A 19843-nucleotide genomic window follows, 5' to 3' on the forward strand; every position below is an offset into this window, starting at 1 on the left:
TTAGCCTTCACCTTCCTAAACTGCCTGAATGCCCCCAATCTTCTGTGGGCCTTCTACCGCCCCCTGAAGCCCTCCAGTGCCCACAAGGGGACATTATCGCTCTTTTTAAGAACAAATGCTTTATGTTAAATCATATTGGAGTTTTAAATATTTGTGATTCTGCTGCTTGTACTCTTAATTAAATATTTCTCATTTTACATGGATTTCTGCAAAGAACCGGTTTGCTTACAATAAACAAGATTTTAAAACTTGGAACTAACATAAAAATCAGAAAGGAATAAATTGGTGGTATTGTGCACTAGACTCTACTAATACAATTTGCCCCTTCTCTACATTTAAATTTGTATGGTGTAAGATTAAAAATAATAATGTAACACAGTGTACTTGTAATGTGAATCAATACAGCAAATTTTAGATTAAATAAATAAATTTTTCTTTTTTCCTTGAGTTTGAACTTTTTTAATAAAAACTTTATGCCATCTTTTTCTTATTTATAGGCATTTTTTTATTGCTGTTATATTTATTTTTGTGAAATGAGTTGATTTTTAAAATCATTAAAAATTCATAGTTTTACATGATGAAGAAGATAAATGTTTTGTGTAATAAATCAGTTTAACTATGGAAATTTATAAAAAAAATCATTAACAAAATCATACGGTTATGTTATTACAAAATTTTAATTCCAGTTTTGTTCAATGTATTTTAACAGACTCCATTCCATATACTTCTTTTTAAAAAATTATTTCTGTATTCATGTGTAACATAAATCTACTAACACCTGGTGTTGATACCTCATTTGGTTTGTGTTCAAACGCACAACCAAACACCATAAGATGTCATTGTTAACACCATAAAATTGGCAACAACAACACAGTTAAGAAAGACAATGGTTGATGGATGCAATAGTTTTAAAATACAGTTTTAATTATAAACTATTTTCCTTGCTGATATTGTGGTGTAAAAATTTATGAATATTAATTATAATTTTCAGTTATGGGTCTTACATTGGATATGGATCGACGTGGTGTTTATTGGATTGTACGTAGTTATGAAGGTTCTACTCTTTATAGAGCTGTTATGGCTGATGAATTGAAACTTGGTGAAGAAGTAGAACCACAGAAAATATCCAGCCTTCAGTACCCTAATATGCAAGGTAAACTTTTAATCATTGTGATTATAATTGATATACTCCTTGTAACATAACATTAAAGTTTTGTCATAGCATATTAGTATGTTTTGTCTAACATACTATGTTAAATAATATTTTCATGATGTTTTTACATTCTATGTAAAACTGAAGCAGGTCAACAGATTTGCATTTATCTTTTTGTGAATGATTGTACAGCATAGTGGAACAGTAAATCACCTAAGAAGGAATATGTCAACTCTGATTTAATTTTGGATTATATCTCAAGTTATTTTTAAGAGTTCTCCCTACCTTTACTTGATGAGTGTGAATTTTATAAAAGAAATTCAATGGAAGAATATCAGAACTCATAAAGTTCACTAAACTTTTCAACAGAACATTTTTTTGAAATTTTTAACAAGATTTCCTTCTACATAAAGCAGTTTTTTACATTTACTTGCTGAATTTTTTATTTTACAAGATTTTCTTACTTAAAATTGTTAAAAATTATTTTAATATTTATTTATATGGTTGTTATGAAATTGTCTAAATAAAAATATATATAATTTATCCAAAATACAATTAATTATTTAAGGGTAATAATTCAATATTCAATAATATTTTAATTTGGACTTTGAAAGAAGAATCATCAAATGTAAAAAAAATTGTAATTATCTTATAATTTCCTGATAAATCAATATTTGGTGATAATTTTTTAAAATTTTGATTAATTTTATTTTACTTTTCAGGACCTTTATGTTATTTTGATGATCATCTGGTGTGGTTGAGAGATGATCATAATGCTGTAATTGGGAATATGGAAGGACAATATTCAGCAGTGTTAAGTGGTCTCAGTCTTTCTGAGTTGAGTGCTGTTGCTATTCTTGATACTGCATTACATCCTTCCCCTAGTAAGTTTAAACTTAAACTTATTATTTCTGAATTTTCAAAGAAAAGTACGGTATTATTTTCAGTCACATGGTAGGAGTGGGAAGTGAAAATGAATTTTCTTTATATTTTGAGGTATGAGGAATATGAAAATTGACTTAAATTGTGGTTTCATTATATATCTATTTATTTACTTGTCGGCCTATGTATAAAGTTTTGTGGCTTGAAAATTACTAGATCAATTTCATTGAAATTTAGATATGCTCTAGTAATATACCTGAAATTTTGCATTTGAAAACTTGATGAAGATTGGTTGATTGTTTCTGAGTTACACTCAATTAAATGTCGAAAAAATGTAAGTGGAGCAAGTTAGACAATTGATTAGAATGAGTTGATACTTTTTCAAAAGGAAACAAAGTAAACTAACAAAAAATCGGTCTTCTTGTGCAGAACTACACAAGAAGTTATTTTTTAAGTACAAAAAAAGTCTATAATAAATGGAATACTTGATTTTTGAAATTCTAACTTAAATGATACTGTGCTAATTTCCTGAAAATATTCATTGTTGAAATATTGATTTGTTAAGTTATTTATTTAAAAAAATTGTGTAATTTCCAGTTTTTTAACAGCAGTTTTTAAAAGTATATTTTGTTTTAATTTTTCACCTCATCAAAAAAGGATTTGGTTTTTGTTTACATTTAATAAGTACTTTTCAAACAAATGTAATAATGTACTGTTTCGAAATGAAATTCAACATTTTATAACTTTTTGCTTTATTCAACTTATCTTACACCATTTTGTTAAGAATAAATTCTTTACAAGTTATATTTAAAAGTTTTATGTGTTTATTACCCATTTAACAAAGTTAATCAAACGTAAAAAACAGGAATTTTTACCCCAGCTTATTGGTTTTCATCCCAGATTTCCCAAAGACTTCTACAGATATGGTTCTGGGACCTATTTTATATAACTTTTCAGGTCAAAAACCATAAGAAATCACTAATTTTACTCCTTTATGAATGTCCTAAAGAATTTCAGAATGACCTCATTTCACCAGGGTAGCTGAAACCCAAGTGAAATCTTTCATTACCCATAACTAGCAAACATAGCATTTTAAGACATGTTTATATAAACGTTCTCCATTATTTTCATGAGTAAATAATTATGAAAGTATTATAAATAGTTATGAGAACTTCATGATACACTTTGTTTAACGGTAGACTATTCATGCTTAATATATTTTTATTTTTTTTCAAAAACGGTCAATTTAATATCCATCTAACATTATCCTAGATATCAATAAAACTTTATGTAGGAATTTCCTAATGGTCAACTATATGTCACACAGATTTTTTTCATGTGTATTAGACTTTAATTTTTAAACTTGATTCAGTATTTAATTAATATCTGATTCTTTTATTTTTCAGAAAATATTGATTTGGATTCAGTTAACGTAATTCCTGAATCAATTACAGCTGATTCATTTGCAATTGAAGGAACTTTTGATTTATTTTTTATTAAGTGGGCTCCGGTTAAAAATGTTAATTATGGACAAGTGTTTTATGAGCTTAAAATTCAACAACCTACTAAAAGAGATACTGTGGTGGGTGATAGTTTAATTTACCATTAAAGTTGAATGTTTTATGTGTATGTGTGTATGTGCGCACGTGCATGTGTGCCTATTTGTTAATATGTGCTTGGATGTATATGTAGTTATCAGCAGTGCCTTAAGCTCTTCATTAACTTAACATATATTGTAATTTTGTAATTAATTTTATACACTGCAAAAAGATAAATTTCTCATTACAGTGAGTGTATAATTTTTTTTGGGATCTTATTAAAACGAAACTCAAAATAGTAATATTAAGTATTTTAATGAAAGTGATTTAAACCTTGTTAGTTATTATTTTTTCTTCATATTTAATACTCATTTCTACATTAAGTATCTTGGTTGAAAAACTTCATTGTAATACTTAAGTATCTTCGGTGTCATCTATGTTATCCTTATTGTTATTATTTTCAGCTGAATGAAATGATTATAAATTTTAGATTGAATTATTTTTATACTTAGTATAAGTTGATAATTTTTGTTTTATTATTTTTATTGATATATTTGGTTTTTTAAAGGTTGAAACAACAGAAGTGTACTGGAGATCATCAGATGGTTTAGAAGATCTTCCACCATATACCTTATTAACAGTAAGTCTGAGGGCATTGACCTATTGGGGAGTTTCACCTCAAGTAACAGTACAACTGTATTCACCACCTTCTACACCATCTGCTCCAACTAACCCTCGTGTGTTTGTTTCATATATGAGAAATCCTATAAAAGAAGAACAGGTAACATCTTTAACTATTAATTCACCAATTATTATTTAATAGATTATAGACCTTGTCAATAAAATGAAAAATTATGCATGCATGGTAGCTAACATATTTCTTTTTTAGGGAATTGGAGATGTTAAAACTTTAAGAAAAGTTAAAGAACAATCTAATCTACTTCACGTTTCTTTCCCTTCTTCATTTATTAGATGTATATTTTTTAAAACTTCCATTTTATGATACGAGTAATTATAACATAATAAATTATTAAACTAACTTAGTAATGAGAATTATTTAGTACTAGAATGCCTGGTTTTTGTTCAGGTTTATCTAATATGATGCTTACTGCTCCTTTCTTAATATTTGGTTTATCTAACATTTCTCCCACCACCACCCCATTCAGACGCCCTAAAGCAGAACACCAAATGTCTATGCCACAAATGGCTACTGTGCCTCAAAACAGTTTAGCAACGAATATCCTAATTAGCTTCTAGAGCTTACCTAACTGCTGAGTGGAATAAGCGTGGTGTCCTACACCACTCACTTGCGTGTCCCCCTGCTCACTTGTCATATATTACTAAAATGGGTAGGCGCACCTCATCTACATACTAAAATATATGACTAGTCAATAAATAAAAATTTATTCTGTCAAGGACAGCAATTTGCTGCCACGCCTAGGTCACTGAATGCCAGTAAGTACCTGTTCACTATATTATAGCACTTGGAACTATATTTGACCGATAGCCAGGCATTTCTCGAGGGTTGCTTCCTACAGCAATCAGTAGGAGTCTTATATCCCTTAAACTACTGATGCCGGTTGAACAAAGCAACGGCATCAAGGAACTCCTACACGGTCCAACAATGCGGCTCCTGCCACATTCACTTATAAGTGGCCAATTTTCCTTTAAGTTCCAGGGTTGCCTGAGTTCTGCCCCCTCCAAGAGCTCGACTGGACCTCCCCACAGATGCACAGCTCATCAGCTGCCAGTTGGAACTGAAACAAATATTGGTTCAAATTCGCATGGTTGGAGAGAACTTGGGCTCCCGTTGCCCTTAAAAACGAACTAGAGGTGTAGTTCCAAGTCCTCCAAGTCCTGCATAAATCTATACAAGGACCGACCCTTAGTCGTGGTGTACCATTCTTGCTGTCATGCTTCCATTGCGAGGCTGTAAAGCCTCCTCCACAGGTGGGAGATGGGCTGTTTCAAAATTAGAACTGGTGCATTGTGATCACCGTTCCGCTTTGGTACATGCCCGGCTCAAAACTACATCCCAAATACCTCGGCCTCCCTATCTCTTCGTAATTTCCACATGGCCACCCACCACTACTACAACTTTCACCACTAAAGCGTTTGGGAGAGCCTTTTCCGATACAGTGGTAGCCTCATAAGAGGTTGTTTTAAACACACCAGTACATACGATTAAGGCTCTGCACTGAGCACTCCTTAAATTTTGAATAAGTGCTCAATTTCTTTCCAACCTATGTACCCAAAGGAATGCAGCATAAGTGGTTGGTTAACAAAGCCGCTTGCGCCGATCTTCTAGCTGTGGTCGTGAATTACCACAAACTAACAGGAGACAGTCATCGGCAAAAGCCTGGGCCATGACCCCTTCTGGGAATGTCAATCACAGAAATCCATCGAATACCAGGTTCCACCACAGCAAGGAGCCAAGAACGGAACCCTGCAGACCTCCCCTGGTGACTGATTTTTCCACAACTAGGTGCGCATCCTTAAACAGAGCCATACGGTTAGACAAATATTCACGTACCACAGCCTGCAGGGCTATGCGAAGATTGCGATGTTCCAACTCATAGAGAACAGAACTCCAACACATGGAATGAAATGCCACTTATATGTCAATAAAAGTTGCTAAAACATATTTACAGTTGACGCTTTGCTCAGCAAGAGCATTTAAGATGCAGTCCTCGGTGCCAACCTCTTTCATGAAGCCGTAGTGGCCTCGATTTAGAAAATTGTTCATATCTATGTTTTCACATAGCTGTTCCTGGCAAAAGGCTGATGGGTCGATAACTGCTGACCTTACTCGGTTTCTTTCCTGATTTTAAGAGCACGCTCACCAAAGCCACCTTCCAACAAGTCAGAAAGCAACCCCAGCTAAGCTCATCCTTCTTTAATAAAATATGTACTTAAAATATTGTTTATCAAAGAGTTCTAATAATCATGTATGTTATATATATATCATATTAGTTTTCCTTCAGTGGTAAGTAATATAATAATAGTAGCGTAAACTTATTTTATTATTTAGAATTCTTATTTTGGTTTTCAGGAAATATTAGCAGTATTTCGTTGGGATTCTCCAGTATCACCAAATGGAATTATATTAAATTATGAAGTGTACTGTTCGGTATTACGTGCTGAAATTGAATCGTGTAATCTGCACAAATTGAATGCTGATAAACAGGAATTGATTGTACCTGATATACCTCATAACACTACTATATTTTTTAAGGTAGTGTATTTAACTCTGCATGAATTCGTACTTTATTTACTGCTTAGGCATTTATAATTTATTTTATTACTGTTTCTTATTTATACAAATTTTCAATGGCTTCATCTGGTGTAGCATGCCTGTGGCAGCAAAAAAATTATAACCATTGCAGTTTAATTTTGGTGAGCTACAGGAACTAGTTACCAAATATAATTCTGGCTGTTGGGATTATACATTTATTTCATACCCTTCAATTTCCAGGATGCTACTCCCTTAGATATTTCAGGTTGCAGAATAATCAGATTATAAGGATTTACTTTACTGTCATATCCAAAACCCAGTCATTAATTAATTAGTCATTTTTACTTTTTTATTTAAAAAAATATGAATAAACTAAATAAATATACTGAAAATGTTAAGTTTTATGTATAAAATACTTTATTCAAATCAGAACATAATTATACATTACATAGATTACTTAAGGAATCTTAGATATACTATATTGTAGCTAAAAAAACAAAATTTCTGTCATATTCCTGAAGGGATCAAGAAAAATCATGAAAAAATTTAATCAAAACAACACTCATGAGATGTTCTGATGAGCTCCATACAACATTACCTCTAATTATTTCTGCCCTGTGTCTGCATGTTTTTAATTTATACCCTCCATTCTTGACTTTATTGGCTTTAATTTCTTTTTTCATTTTCTCTTCTTGCTTTATTATGTTGTGTGATGCAAAATTAGTTTTTGTTTAGATATATATGAATATTGAAATTTTTCCTAGGAATGAATTATTTTTATTTACCTAAACTTGCGCATTCATAATTACAAACAAATGAAGATATTAGAAATTTTAATTTGCCAAAATTTGTAAGAGGAAAGATAACCACCTATTTTTCTCTAATATATTGATGGTTTTGTACACAGAATTATGGAAGCATTGATAAAAATTAAATAAATATTTAGTGTGATAACTTATGAGTTACCTTTAGTAGCACAATATCATTCCCTTGTATCTTTATATTGTAATAAAAAAAGCAGAAAAGATAATAAAGGTATTAAATGTACATTTCATACTAACACATTCATTTCAGTTTCACAGTTTATTAATCAAAAACATAATTACGATAGTTTTTATTGCGAAGAAAGATATATTTATCTTTAAATATGTTATGTTATTATATGTTATATATCTTAAATATGTTATGTATATATATATATATATATATATATATATATATATATATAACATATTTAATATTAAATAAAATATAAACCATCAAAACACAGTAAATAAATAAGTTAAACTTACCATGTTAATTCCAAGAGTTGATTTTCGCTGAACCCGCATCTTCAGTTGTTATTAAATTCTATAATTACATTAGAAACATATATTTTTATGATTTTTTTTTAATTGGTCAAAATTGTTTTTTGTAAATTTATTATGGGTGAATTTGCAAGTTCTGCTGTTCAGTACTGGAAAAAAATTGTCTAACTTTTTATTTTAACCAGATTATTTGTACCACTTAGTGTTTGTAAACTTTAGAAACATCATTAAACTTCTTTTGGGTAATTTGAAGATATTTTAATGTAATGTAAATCACTATTCTTATAATGTAAAATTGTCTAGTAAATGTATATACAGTGTATGTATAGTGTGAGTTTTTATATAAATATATTGGGGTTAGGGAAAAAGTTTCTTTGTAGTCTCCCAGTAGATGGCTTTAGAATTTCATAACTCAGATAATATTTATCAAATCTTTCAACACTTGAATGCAGTTTAAAGGTGACATATTACTTAGTAGTTTTTTTTAGAAAGGTGATGATTATGTTAGGTTATTTATTTAAAAGTTATTCCATCTTGTAAATGAATGAAAATGAAAAAGAAATTCGATATATTTTGAGATTTTATTACAAAAAAGGAAGAATGCAACTCAGGTTGCTAAAAAAAATATGATGTTTATGAATATTATGTAGTATCAATGCATGTGGTACAAAGCTATTTCAAGCATTAACAATTTGGAAATCCTGCTGTAAATGATGCACCTCGCTCTGGTTGGCCCATTACTGAAAAAGCCAATCAAATCATGAAAAGAATTGAACGAGACTGTACATCAGCAGTGATGGTATGAGAAAAAAATAAATAATGAACTAAACACTGACCATAAAACAGTTTTAAACAATTTGAAGAAGGCTGAATGTTTGGGTGTCACATTATCCAATAATGAAAAATTTATGGGGAATAAATTTTCATCGTAAGTCATTGAAATCGCTCATTATGGACAATTAAAAATGAATCACATGTAACTAAATTGTAGGGAAATGATTGTGGTCAAAGTAAGGTGAAGCTCTGCAGTTGGTGGAAAATCCAGGTTTGAGACCAAGAAAACTTAACTTTCCTGTTTATTTGGTTAGATTGGAAAGGAATTGTTCATTATGAGCTGGTGCTGCCCAGTCAAACGACTGATTCTATCCTCTGCTGTCAACAACTGGAAAGAGTATGGCAAGCAGTCGAGACATAGCTTCCAGAATTAATCAGTAGGAAAGGAGTCATCTTCCATCATGACTGTGCCAGACCCTGCACATGTTTGGGGACCCTCAGAAATTGAGAAATGTAGCTGGCAAGTTCACAGGAAAAAATCCTGTGAAAATTCAGTTATTCAGTGATGGAATTATTTTACCTCAAAAATGGTAAAATGTAATTGACCACAAACAGTACATATTTGGTAATATAGACTTCTTTTGAAATATCAAAACAAAAACTTTGTTTTATTTTCACATGAAATGTAATGTTTTCCCCCATCTTTTAATATGAAGTGTCCTGTATGCTGGACTGTATGTCTTATAAATATCTGAAAAATGAAGATACCACATACTGTTTAGATTAACTATGCTAAATTGTAAATGTATATCTTAAGTAGGGAAGTATGATTTGATGGAAAGGGGAAAAGTAAATTGTGTACGTTATATCACATAGTTAAAAACATCTTGGAGATGTTAATCACTGAAAAACTAATTTTTGTAGGTTTATCTTAGGTATGATTTAGTAGAAAATCTAATTATATATTACTTATAGGTGGCTGCTTGTACTGAAGTTGGTTGTGGAGAAAATACACATGTTGTACAAGGTGATTCTGGTGTGGAAATGCCTGTACCTCGTTTATTAGTTAGTACAGTTGATGCTGTTGAAATAACTGATTGTGATAAACGTGAAAATAGAACATTAACTCGTAGTGGTTCTGTAATTGATTTAGCATATCTGAGTCAGGATGACAGAGCTTATTGGATTGATGACAATAATCATATTGCTGCATCACAACTTGACTCATCTGGCAAAACTAAGGTAAATATAGAAAGATATATTTTATAATAACAATAATAATAATAATAATAATAATAATAATATATATATATATAATAATTTATACATTATTATCATATTTAAAAATTATGTATAATTAAATATAACATTTATTCAATAAATAAAAGAGATATTGCTAACTTTTAAACAATATTCTCAACAGAATACATATTTTCTATTATTTTGTGTAATATATTAATATTATCTTTCCTTTTTTTTTCTAAACAGTTACTAAGTTTAAACGGAACAGGATTATGTCTTGCAGTTGACTGGATTGGTAGATTTTTATATTGGGCTGAACATGAAGAAGGTTATGATGGTACTGTTGTAAGAAAGCTTGATCTTAATAGAGCACGATCCCCTCCAACTACTGTATTTGTAAGACCAAATCCAATATTAAAAATTGAAGTCTCACCATTAAACAGGTATAATAATATAAGATTCAAATTCATGTATAATTTTCTATACATTGTAACTTGTGATTGTTTTATTTGAGTCTGAGCTAGCTTTCACCCTATATAGAATTTTCTTTTGAATTAGTATAGATGAACCATTATAGATTGTTTTTAAGCTTGAGAAAGCTTCGTTTCAACCAAGCTACCGTACTAGTGTTATGATCAAGCATAAAGTGTTGAATAACTTTAAAATGTTATTCCAGTAAAGTGTCATAAAATAACTTCAACTGCTGTAGTCAAATTAAAAACTTCTCTGAATCTTTTCAACACAGTATATTATGGATACTAAAATTCAAACTTAAAGTACTGATATGTTCTCAATATCTTACTCATTCTTTTAAAGTTCTTATAATATGATATAATTTTTTTAATTTTTGATAATGATTATTTGTACGGTTCAAATTAGTAAATAAATATCAAATGCTATTTTAAGTTAATTGTATATAGCAAGAGAATTATTTAATTTTTTTAAAAAATTGACAGTAAATACTACAGTGTATTGCAACATAAACATGATAATTTCATGTGAACAGTAAGCATAAAATAATACTGTAAAATATATTTTTATTTCAGTCAATGTTTTTATTTGTCAAATCTTCATTAGTTTACACTATTTGCTTATAACACACCATTAAAAGGAAGAGTATTTTGGAGATATTTTTGTGAATATTTTTGTAATCTGATCAATATTTGGATAGCTGTAATGAGAATATAATTTGAATGTTTCAGTCACATCCCGATCTGTTTGCAATATTGGAATTGGAAGGTTTAGTTTCAAAAGTTTATCTTATAGTCCATTCAATAGATAATTATAAAGTAATAATAACAATAATAAAATAATAATTGTAAAATAAAATTTTGATGAATGAAATTTAAAAAATATATATATATATTTATATATATATATATGTGTGTGTATAAACTCTTAACATTCCTAATCTTACATGTGAGAAAGACTCAGTCTAAGTTCTGATAAATTCTATTCAGAAGGTGATAACCATATTTCAGTTTTAGAAAAGTACAAATGCCTATTTTTGGCTGTTGATTTTTTACAAGTAGGATATAAAAGATCATCATATTTATACATATATTCAGTCTTCCAGAGGATAAAATTAAGCTTATTACATAAAATGATATCCTTGCGTTCATAAATTTCCAGTTTGCTTTAATTAGATTTCTGACGAAGTGGAGGTCCATTTTTATCTAATAAGTTCTCAAACAACCTTTTTACCACTCGCTGATTGGAAATAGAGATCCCAGCCATCCGAGGTAGCACTGTTGCCCCACTCTGATTTGGGTAAACAAATGGCTACCCTGCCACCAGCTATTATAAGGAATAAGTCAGATCAGGGCATTTTTACATTTTTTCCAGGAACCGACTGATTCAAAATGATTTACAATAATTCAGTTGATAGTAATTGTTAGAAGTGTTATACCTGTTATTTTTGGGTAATCTTATTTTTATGTTCATTTTTAATCAGTTTTTATTGACTGAAGTAATTTAAGTTTCATTTATTTCTTTTTAGAATTGTTTTGTATGTTTGTCATGATAGTATTTAACATATCAGCATTATATGTGATTTTATTTGTACTTTTCTTAATTCAGAATTAAATGGTTTGGATGCCACTGATTAACAACATTATAAGCAACATATTTCATAAATGAATATTTAATTAACACAATGGCATTCATGATAAATGTTTTTTTTTTTCTAATGCTGTATATTTAGTTTTCTTTCTGATGTTACCAGTACATTGAATTTCTTTGCCATATATTATAATTTATTTTTAATTTTGCTGATCTCTGTGGTGAAGTGGTAGCATCTCAATCCTTTTTCCAGAGGTCTCAGGTTCAAATCCCAGTCAGGTATGGCTTTTTTTATACACTATTAAATTTCCATTTCATGTTCCCATGAAACTCCTGTACAAACTTAGAGCTTGTATGGTGAATTAATCGTTAAAAAAAATTATTTGTTCTCTATTCTAATCTAATACAACAGAGAATACTGTTTCAGTTATAATAAAGAGAAAACTGTTTTTGAACTGCTAGCATATATATTTTGACTGGATAATTAAGAAAAAGGAGGGGGCTAAAAAGTAAATGTAGAAAAATATTTGCTGTTATGTGAATACATGTGCACAAGTGTGTAAGGAATTGGCCATCAAAGCGTTGTAACAGGTAATTAAATTCTCGTATGTGGAAGAATAAACTGGAACTTGGTTTGAAGAAATACAAAATATGAAATACTGTTAAAAAAATAGATGTATTGTATTTGAAAGGAAAGATTGCATAATAAGATTGTTTTATAAATTAATTGAATTGCTGAAAAATTGAAAACATGGTAAAATCTTAATAGCTTTGAAATTATGTGAAAAAAGAAAACTATGTACCATATATCTTGTAATGATAAATTGATTTTATTTATTGTGTGCTTGAGTCATTACTAACATTTTCTTTATTATATATTTTATGTATAATTAAGTTATGAACACTTTTTTTATTTCAGTATGATATATTGGGTTGAAGAGGAATCAAATCATGTTGGAAAATTAATGAAATCTCAGTCAGATGGTACCAACATGCAACATTTCTTCTCTAGAGATTCAAATTACCATACAAGGTATTTGTTTTGTACTTTTTTATCTTAGAATTGTTTTTTTATTTTATTGTTTTTTTATTTATTTCCTTTTTGCTGTAAGGATAACTCATTAGCTATGTCAGTATTACCATCTACAATTGTCTCAATCTTTTAATACTTTCAATTCATCTAATTCTCTTAAAATTAATGATCCATTATTACTACAATGAAAAAAAAAATTGTTAAGGTGTACATTATCATGAAGTAAGAGCCGTTTACTATTATAAGACAGCCCTGCTAGCTTGAGTTGTACATCTTTCTAATCTTTCAGGCTTTATTTATTGACTTTAAAGCTTGACTTCATAGCAGTGAATTCCTCTGCACAACCATCTTAGTGCTAGAAAAAGAATATGCTCCTTATTCAATAACTATACCTTTTACACTAATTTTTTGGTAGTCTTAAATCTAGGTTTTGCTATCTGTAATGATTTCAGATGTAAAATTTCAGTCATAATGTTTTGTTTCTTATAGCTCCTAGCATATATCAAACTCTTAGTGTTTCTAGTCAGATGTCAGGAGCCTGATGATGTGCTTTGCAGTGGTAGTGTTTTCTGAAATTATTTCTTAGCATCATCTGACCAATTTCACAATCACATCATAAAATACATGTATGGATAGGTGAGAGTTCTTATCAATAATTTTTGTATTTTTTAAAAAATATTTTCATTTCTCATGCTATTGCACTATCATCCCATTTAATAAACTTCAAATAATTAAAGTTTACTCTCAGAAACCTCAAAAAGAATTATTGATTGTTACGGGGGTCAGTTCATGCTTACATTGATGAACACACATTAGTCATTTTTGTTAGCCATGTGGATTGCAGAATATTTGTAATATTTTATCCCAGAAACATAAGCAAGATGATTTTTAGGGATAAAGTAGAATGCTTGGCAGATCAATTTAAGAGACCTGTGATAATGATCTTTAACATTGTTGTGCATTTCTAAGGGGTCCAGAAATCTTTTCAGTGGCACCTGATTGTTCTTATGTTTTATATATTGTTCTTGTTATTTTAATAACTTTTTTTTCATATAAAAGCCACTAAATAAAGGCTCAGTTTATGAAGAGAAACCTGCACCAAACAATGATGTGCAGAAACTTATTTTTAAAACATGGCTTTGGTTGTTGGTGTTTTATGTAACAGTTAAAACATTCTTTTTTAAAAAAAATCCTTAGAAGTTTAAGATATTGTGAATCATTTAATTTTACTTCCATTTTTGTATTTATTATTATTATTATTCATTTAAAAAATTCACCTGAACAGATACAGTATAGTTACAATAAATAATCTCTAATAATACACATAAAGTCTGCTCTCAAAAGTAAATACTTGAGTCAACAGCAAGAATAATGATAAACAGTAAGCAAACAAAAAATCATAATTTACGTTTAAAACAATATTACTTTAATACCACTCAAAGTAGAAAGGAAATAATTTATAGGAAAACAAAATATACTAAAAATCAATTACAAACACAATATAACTTTTCATTTACAATACGTATACTGTAAAATAAACAATACAGTAAAATATCTCTTATAAAAACATCATTTAGAGGAATAAAAACATAAATATCGAAATTAAAATAATTAATATACTATAAACTGTTAAAATCATAGTCATCATTTACATCCTTACCCTGAAGGGAAAGATTTCACCATGTGACGATTACGCCACCTACCTAGTCCTGATGGGCTTTACCGGAGGTCATCTTCTAGATCCACAGACCGATTGACATCTCTCAGTTATCACCTTGGCTTCTCTCAGAATGCCACTGATGCAAGTGCCATGAATGACATTTTCATTGGTTTAAACCCTACAAACTGTCGGCCACCATGGCGCGAGTGGTAGCATCTTGGCCTTTCATCTGGAGGTCCTGGGTTCGAATCCCAGTCAGGCATGGCTTTTTCATACACGCTACAAATCATTCATCTTCATCCTCTGAAGAATGCCTAACGGTGGATCCGGTGGTTAAATAAAAAAAAAACCCCTACTAACTAACAAATGAAAAACAAATAACCGAAACTACTCATATGAAATAGACTAGTAGAACAAATCATAAATTTTGAGCTAAATACATCAACAGAAAATTAAATGAACACAACAAAATAATAGGAAAAAAAACAATAATACCAAACAAAACTTCAAAAATACCTATTATTGAAATAACTCATTTAGAGGAAAAAAAATTGTTACCTGTACTTTTATAAGTGGAAATGGTAAAGGGGCTTATATTAAATGTAAAAAAAATAAATGCTTATTTGGGAGGTTGAAAAGGGGTGAGAAATGGTATTATTGTAATTTCTAGTGAAAGTTGGTGAAAAAAAGTTGTGTTTATTTAAGACAGAAAGGCATACATTCACCAAGTTTCATCAAAATTAAATTATTTTTGTGGAATGAAAAATAAAAAGCGAAAAAAAGAAGATTTTTCACATTTTTCTTGGAAGTTTTGGGATTATATTAAAAGTGACCTCTACAAAAGTTATAGATTTTTGCATGATCTACAACGTTTGTATTGGAAAATTTTTTTTCAACCCCCAAACCCCCCAAATCACCCTTCCACCATCTCCACTCACGCATTTATTTTTTTTTTATGTTTATTATAAGCCCCTTTACCATTTCCACTTATAAAAGTACTGGTAACAAATTTTTTGCAAGTGTAATTTGGTTGGACTATATCATGGCAACTAAAACGTCTAAGTGACCCTAACCACCCATGTTACACAAACATCCATTCCTATATCCCTTTCCAGCTCGCTGAATAACCAAATATTTCTCAAAACTCTGTACTATAACCCATTTGGCCTGGCTTTTCTAATTGATAGTTAAATCCAAACAAGAACCAGTATCTCCAAGCTGCCTCACAACCTCCAATCGTCTCTGTTCTCATAACGAAGACAGACATACAAAATGTGAAAAGCATCGTCCATCATACCACAACTTGGACACAGACCTGAATCAGCCAGGCCAAAACAAGCCAATTTATCCCTAAAAGCACCATGGCCCAAGTCATCATCTACAGAAAAATCCTTCAAATATCTCTTTAAGAAATAGATAGAAATAAAATTACCTAAATCAATATCTAGAATTAACAATAATAATCGACTAGCTGCATTATATAAATCTCTACTAAAGAAAACTTTATTTGCAAGAGGTATATAAATATCACTCATCAAAGAATGCCTAGTTATATAGGAATGATTATAATATAACTTAAATAATGTTGATTTTTATAAATAAATAATAATACATTTTTAACATATAAATTTATAAGATTATCAATGTTAAACAAAGAATAAAGCAAATCGTTAGGAAAAATATATGGTTTAACGAGACAAATTTTTAATGAGGAGTCAATTAAACTCGAGTTAAACTAGTAGCAAGTCGAGTACATAGTCAATTGTATTCTCCCAAACCAAAATACCTGAATAACTGCACAATAAACCATTCTAAGCTGCGTGTAAGAATATGCCTAAGAATCCTTAACTTGCAAAAGAAGCTGCTAACTTTCTTAACCAAATTATCTATATGGATTTTAAACTTCAGATAAGAAGTTAATTCTGCAATTTCTACTATCTTGGTTTCTAGTAAGTGCTAGTCTAAGGTTTTGTAATCAACATTGTTATTAAAATTTACATACATATTACAGGTATTTACGATCAAAATCTATCTCATGATACTTAACAGTATCAACAAAAGTTAGCATAGTAAGTTTTCAAGTACTCATACTAAGCTGACAGCAACCAGATTTATGTAAAATAATTTTTTTTATTAATAATTTTTCTCTTTTTAAAAAATAAACTATTTAAGTTTTAATTGCATTAATGCACAAAAAAGCTTTATACATCCAATCATTAACCAATTTCAGACTCTGATTAACCTTCATTACAATATTATCAAAAGGACCATCACCATAAACAACGGCCATGTCATCAGCAAAACAAACAATTTTACCCTGAATATTCAAGCTGAAAATATTCATATATACCAGGAATAAAATCTTGCTCAAAACAGTACCCTGTGGAACCCCAAAAATCACAGGAAAATCACTAAATACACCATTTAATTTAACACATTGTGTTCTATTACTTAAATATGACTTTAATTATATACAAATCAATCCCCCTAATACCAATATTATGCAATTTATTCAAAAAAAGTGAATGAACAACAAAATCAAAGACTTTTTCTATAGCCAGAAAATCTCAGTGTCATGGACATTATCATTCAACCTTTCCAGAATCAGATTTGTAAGAGTAAACAAGGCATTATCAGATCCAGTGCCTGATCTGAATCCAAATTGATTTCTGCTAAATAGATTAAATTAAAACTTTAACCTTAATTAGCTTAAATATAAATCTTAAGTAACTTTAATCTGTAAACTTAAATCGATTTAAAACCTTAACATGCTGGTTGTCTGAATTTATGCCAATGGATTTGTAATATTTTAAGCTAGAAAATGTTCTAATGAAATTTAACTTCTTTCTATTTTTTTTTTTAAAATTAACCTGTATAACCTGAGAAAACGATTCTTATTTGAGATGGCAGGGTGTCATTGTTAATCTACAATGTTTTACTGGCGAGAGAGAGAGAGATTAATTGAGAGAGAAATAAATAAATTGAGAGTGTCTGAGTGAATAACCTGATAGACTTACATGACATTTAACATGTTCTTATGCTGTGCCTTCTATAAGTGATGTTGATTACTTGATAGATAACAGGATATGAAAGGAGTGCATAATTTATATAGCTAGTTAAAAGTGACATGGCTAGGTAAAAATGATAATTGTGAAATATCACCAGTAGTAATTAATCACTTGGATTTCTTCATACATTCCTATGTTATAATTTACCAAATTATTATGAAATGTAATGGAAACATTATAGTTTTCACCATTTCTTTTCTGAAATCATTCATTTTAATTTTATTTACAGCATCAAAATTTAATAATAGCAAATTTTTTATTTTATGGAAGTTAAGGAAATTTTTAATAGCTAAAAGAATTGGAAAGTCTTTTCTTCAAATTTAAGTCTTTTTACTAACAGAAACTATGGTTTCTCTTCTTCTGCTTTCACCTTTATACATCCTTACAAGTGTCAGTCGCTATTATATTAAATTATAACATTGGTCTTGAATTAAGTGAAATATAATTAGATTTGTGATTGAATGGAATGTTCTTTACTATATTTGTATTAAATATTACATAATCATAATTTTGAGTTAGTGACAGTCTTTCATTACTTTTTTCCTGCAATGTTATTTTGTTGTGATTTTATATATTTGTTCTAAGACTACTGTTCATTTTCTTAGGTCATCAAGAAATGCCTGTGATTGTCCAGAAAGCCCAAATGTTGGTTCAACAATGACATTAGATCATCAAACTGGTGGTCCTGAACCTCGTCTTTTATGGATAGATGCAGCTCATAATTATATAATGTCTGCTGATATGAATGCTTGTGTTTGCTCATTACTTGTTAATACATCAGTTGTTGGTAATGCAGGTAATGTTCTTTTATTTTTTTCAATATGAGCAGTATAAAAGAGGCATTACTTATTTTATATATTTCAATAAGATCATCATTATTTTGGAACTTGTTTCATCTTTAGAAAGCAATCATAGTAATCCTGAAAACAGCCCTAGCCACTCCCAGAAATAACAAGAATCCCATGATAGGCCTTCTGAGGAAGTGAAGAAGTAAGTAATTTTGTATACCAGGTACCTGAAACTTAATGTTTACAAAACAAAACAGACATTGATGAATTGAAATAAAGATTAATTGATGAACCTGCTCGTGTACCATCAGACATGATACAGCAAGTTATAAACAGATATTACTTGAGGTTAGCATACTGCCAACCTGTAGAAAAGAAGCATTTTGATCATTTATTGTAGAATGTTATGCTTTCAAAATTTATTTCATTAGTATTTACAATCGAAAACATTAAAATTTTTAAATAAATACTGTAATATTTAAAGTAAATAATATCAGTTAATATAGCCGTTTAATTTGTTGTGTTGTTGATTATTAGTTATTGTTTATTATTATCAATATTATAACACTGTTTAAAGTTCATTACTTTATGCATTATGAATGTAAAATGCAATAAAATTGTTCATGCAGTGTGTATTACCTCGTTTAATTGTTGACTTTCTGTCATTGCAATTTTAATTGCTTATAACTCGATAACAAAAGGCATTAATATAAAAATGGGTTTCACCATTGTTTTTCTTGTAAAATTTTAAGTCAAAATCATCTGCCAAATGTCCACCTTTCCTATTTAAAAGAATTAACTTTCACTCAATATGACAGATCCAAAATGGTGGACAGAAATTAAAAATCCATGACAATGTAGATTTTTTTTTAATTATGTAGAACACCATTTCTTTCTGCCTCCAACTACCTCTCAGATATGCAGTATAAAGTATTCCATACTTAAATATCACCTGGTATGTCTTTCTTCATTGAACAGAATATATATTAGACATCAACATCCCAAACCCATTGAAATGCAGTTGCTAGTCATCCATACAACCTACAACGTATAATATCGACACCTGTATTTTATTCACATAATTTCTGTCTGCACAATCAAT

The 19843-nt window shown here is 29.5% G+C and overlaps 1 protein-coding gene across 1 annotated transcript in view; it reads left to right on the forward strand.

Annotated features, from left to right (window-relative positions):
- The window catches only part of sev (receptor protein-tyrosine kinase sevenless), a 216215-nt gene that overhangs the window by 174444 nt on the left and 21928 nt on the right, over positions 1–19843 (forward strand). The window contains exons 15-23 of the mRNA XM_075371462.1: positions 992–1153; positions 1876–2037; positions 3442–3617; positions 4142–4354; positions 6626–6808; positions 9865–10131; positions 10378–10574; positions 13112–13225; positions 18559–18749. Of these exons, the coding sequence (XP_075227577.1) occupies positions 992–1153; positions 1876–2037; positions 3442–3617; positions 4142–4354; positions 6626–6808; positions 9865–10131; positions 10378–10574; positions 13112–13225; positions 18559–18749 (1665 nt within the window). The remainder of the gene's footprint in view (positions 1–991; positions 1154–1875; positions 2038–3441; positions 3618–4141; positions 4355–6625; positions 6809–9864; positions 10132–10377; positions 10575–13111; positions 13226–18558; positions 18750–19843) is intronic.

This window comes from Lycorma delicatula, chromosome 7, assembly GCF_047948215.1.
Source record: "Lycorma delicatula isolate Av1 chromosome 7, ASM4794821v1, whole genome shotgun sequence".
Taxonomy (NCBI): domain Eukaryota; kingdom Metazoa; phylum Arthropoda; class Insecta; order Hemiptera; family Fulgoridae; genus Lycorma; species Lycorma delicatula.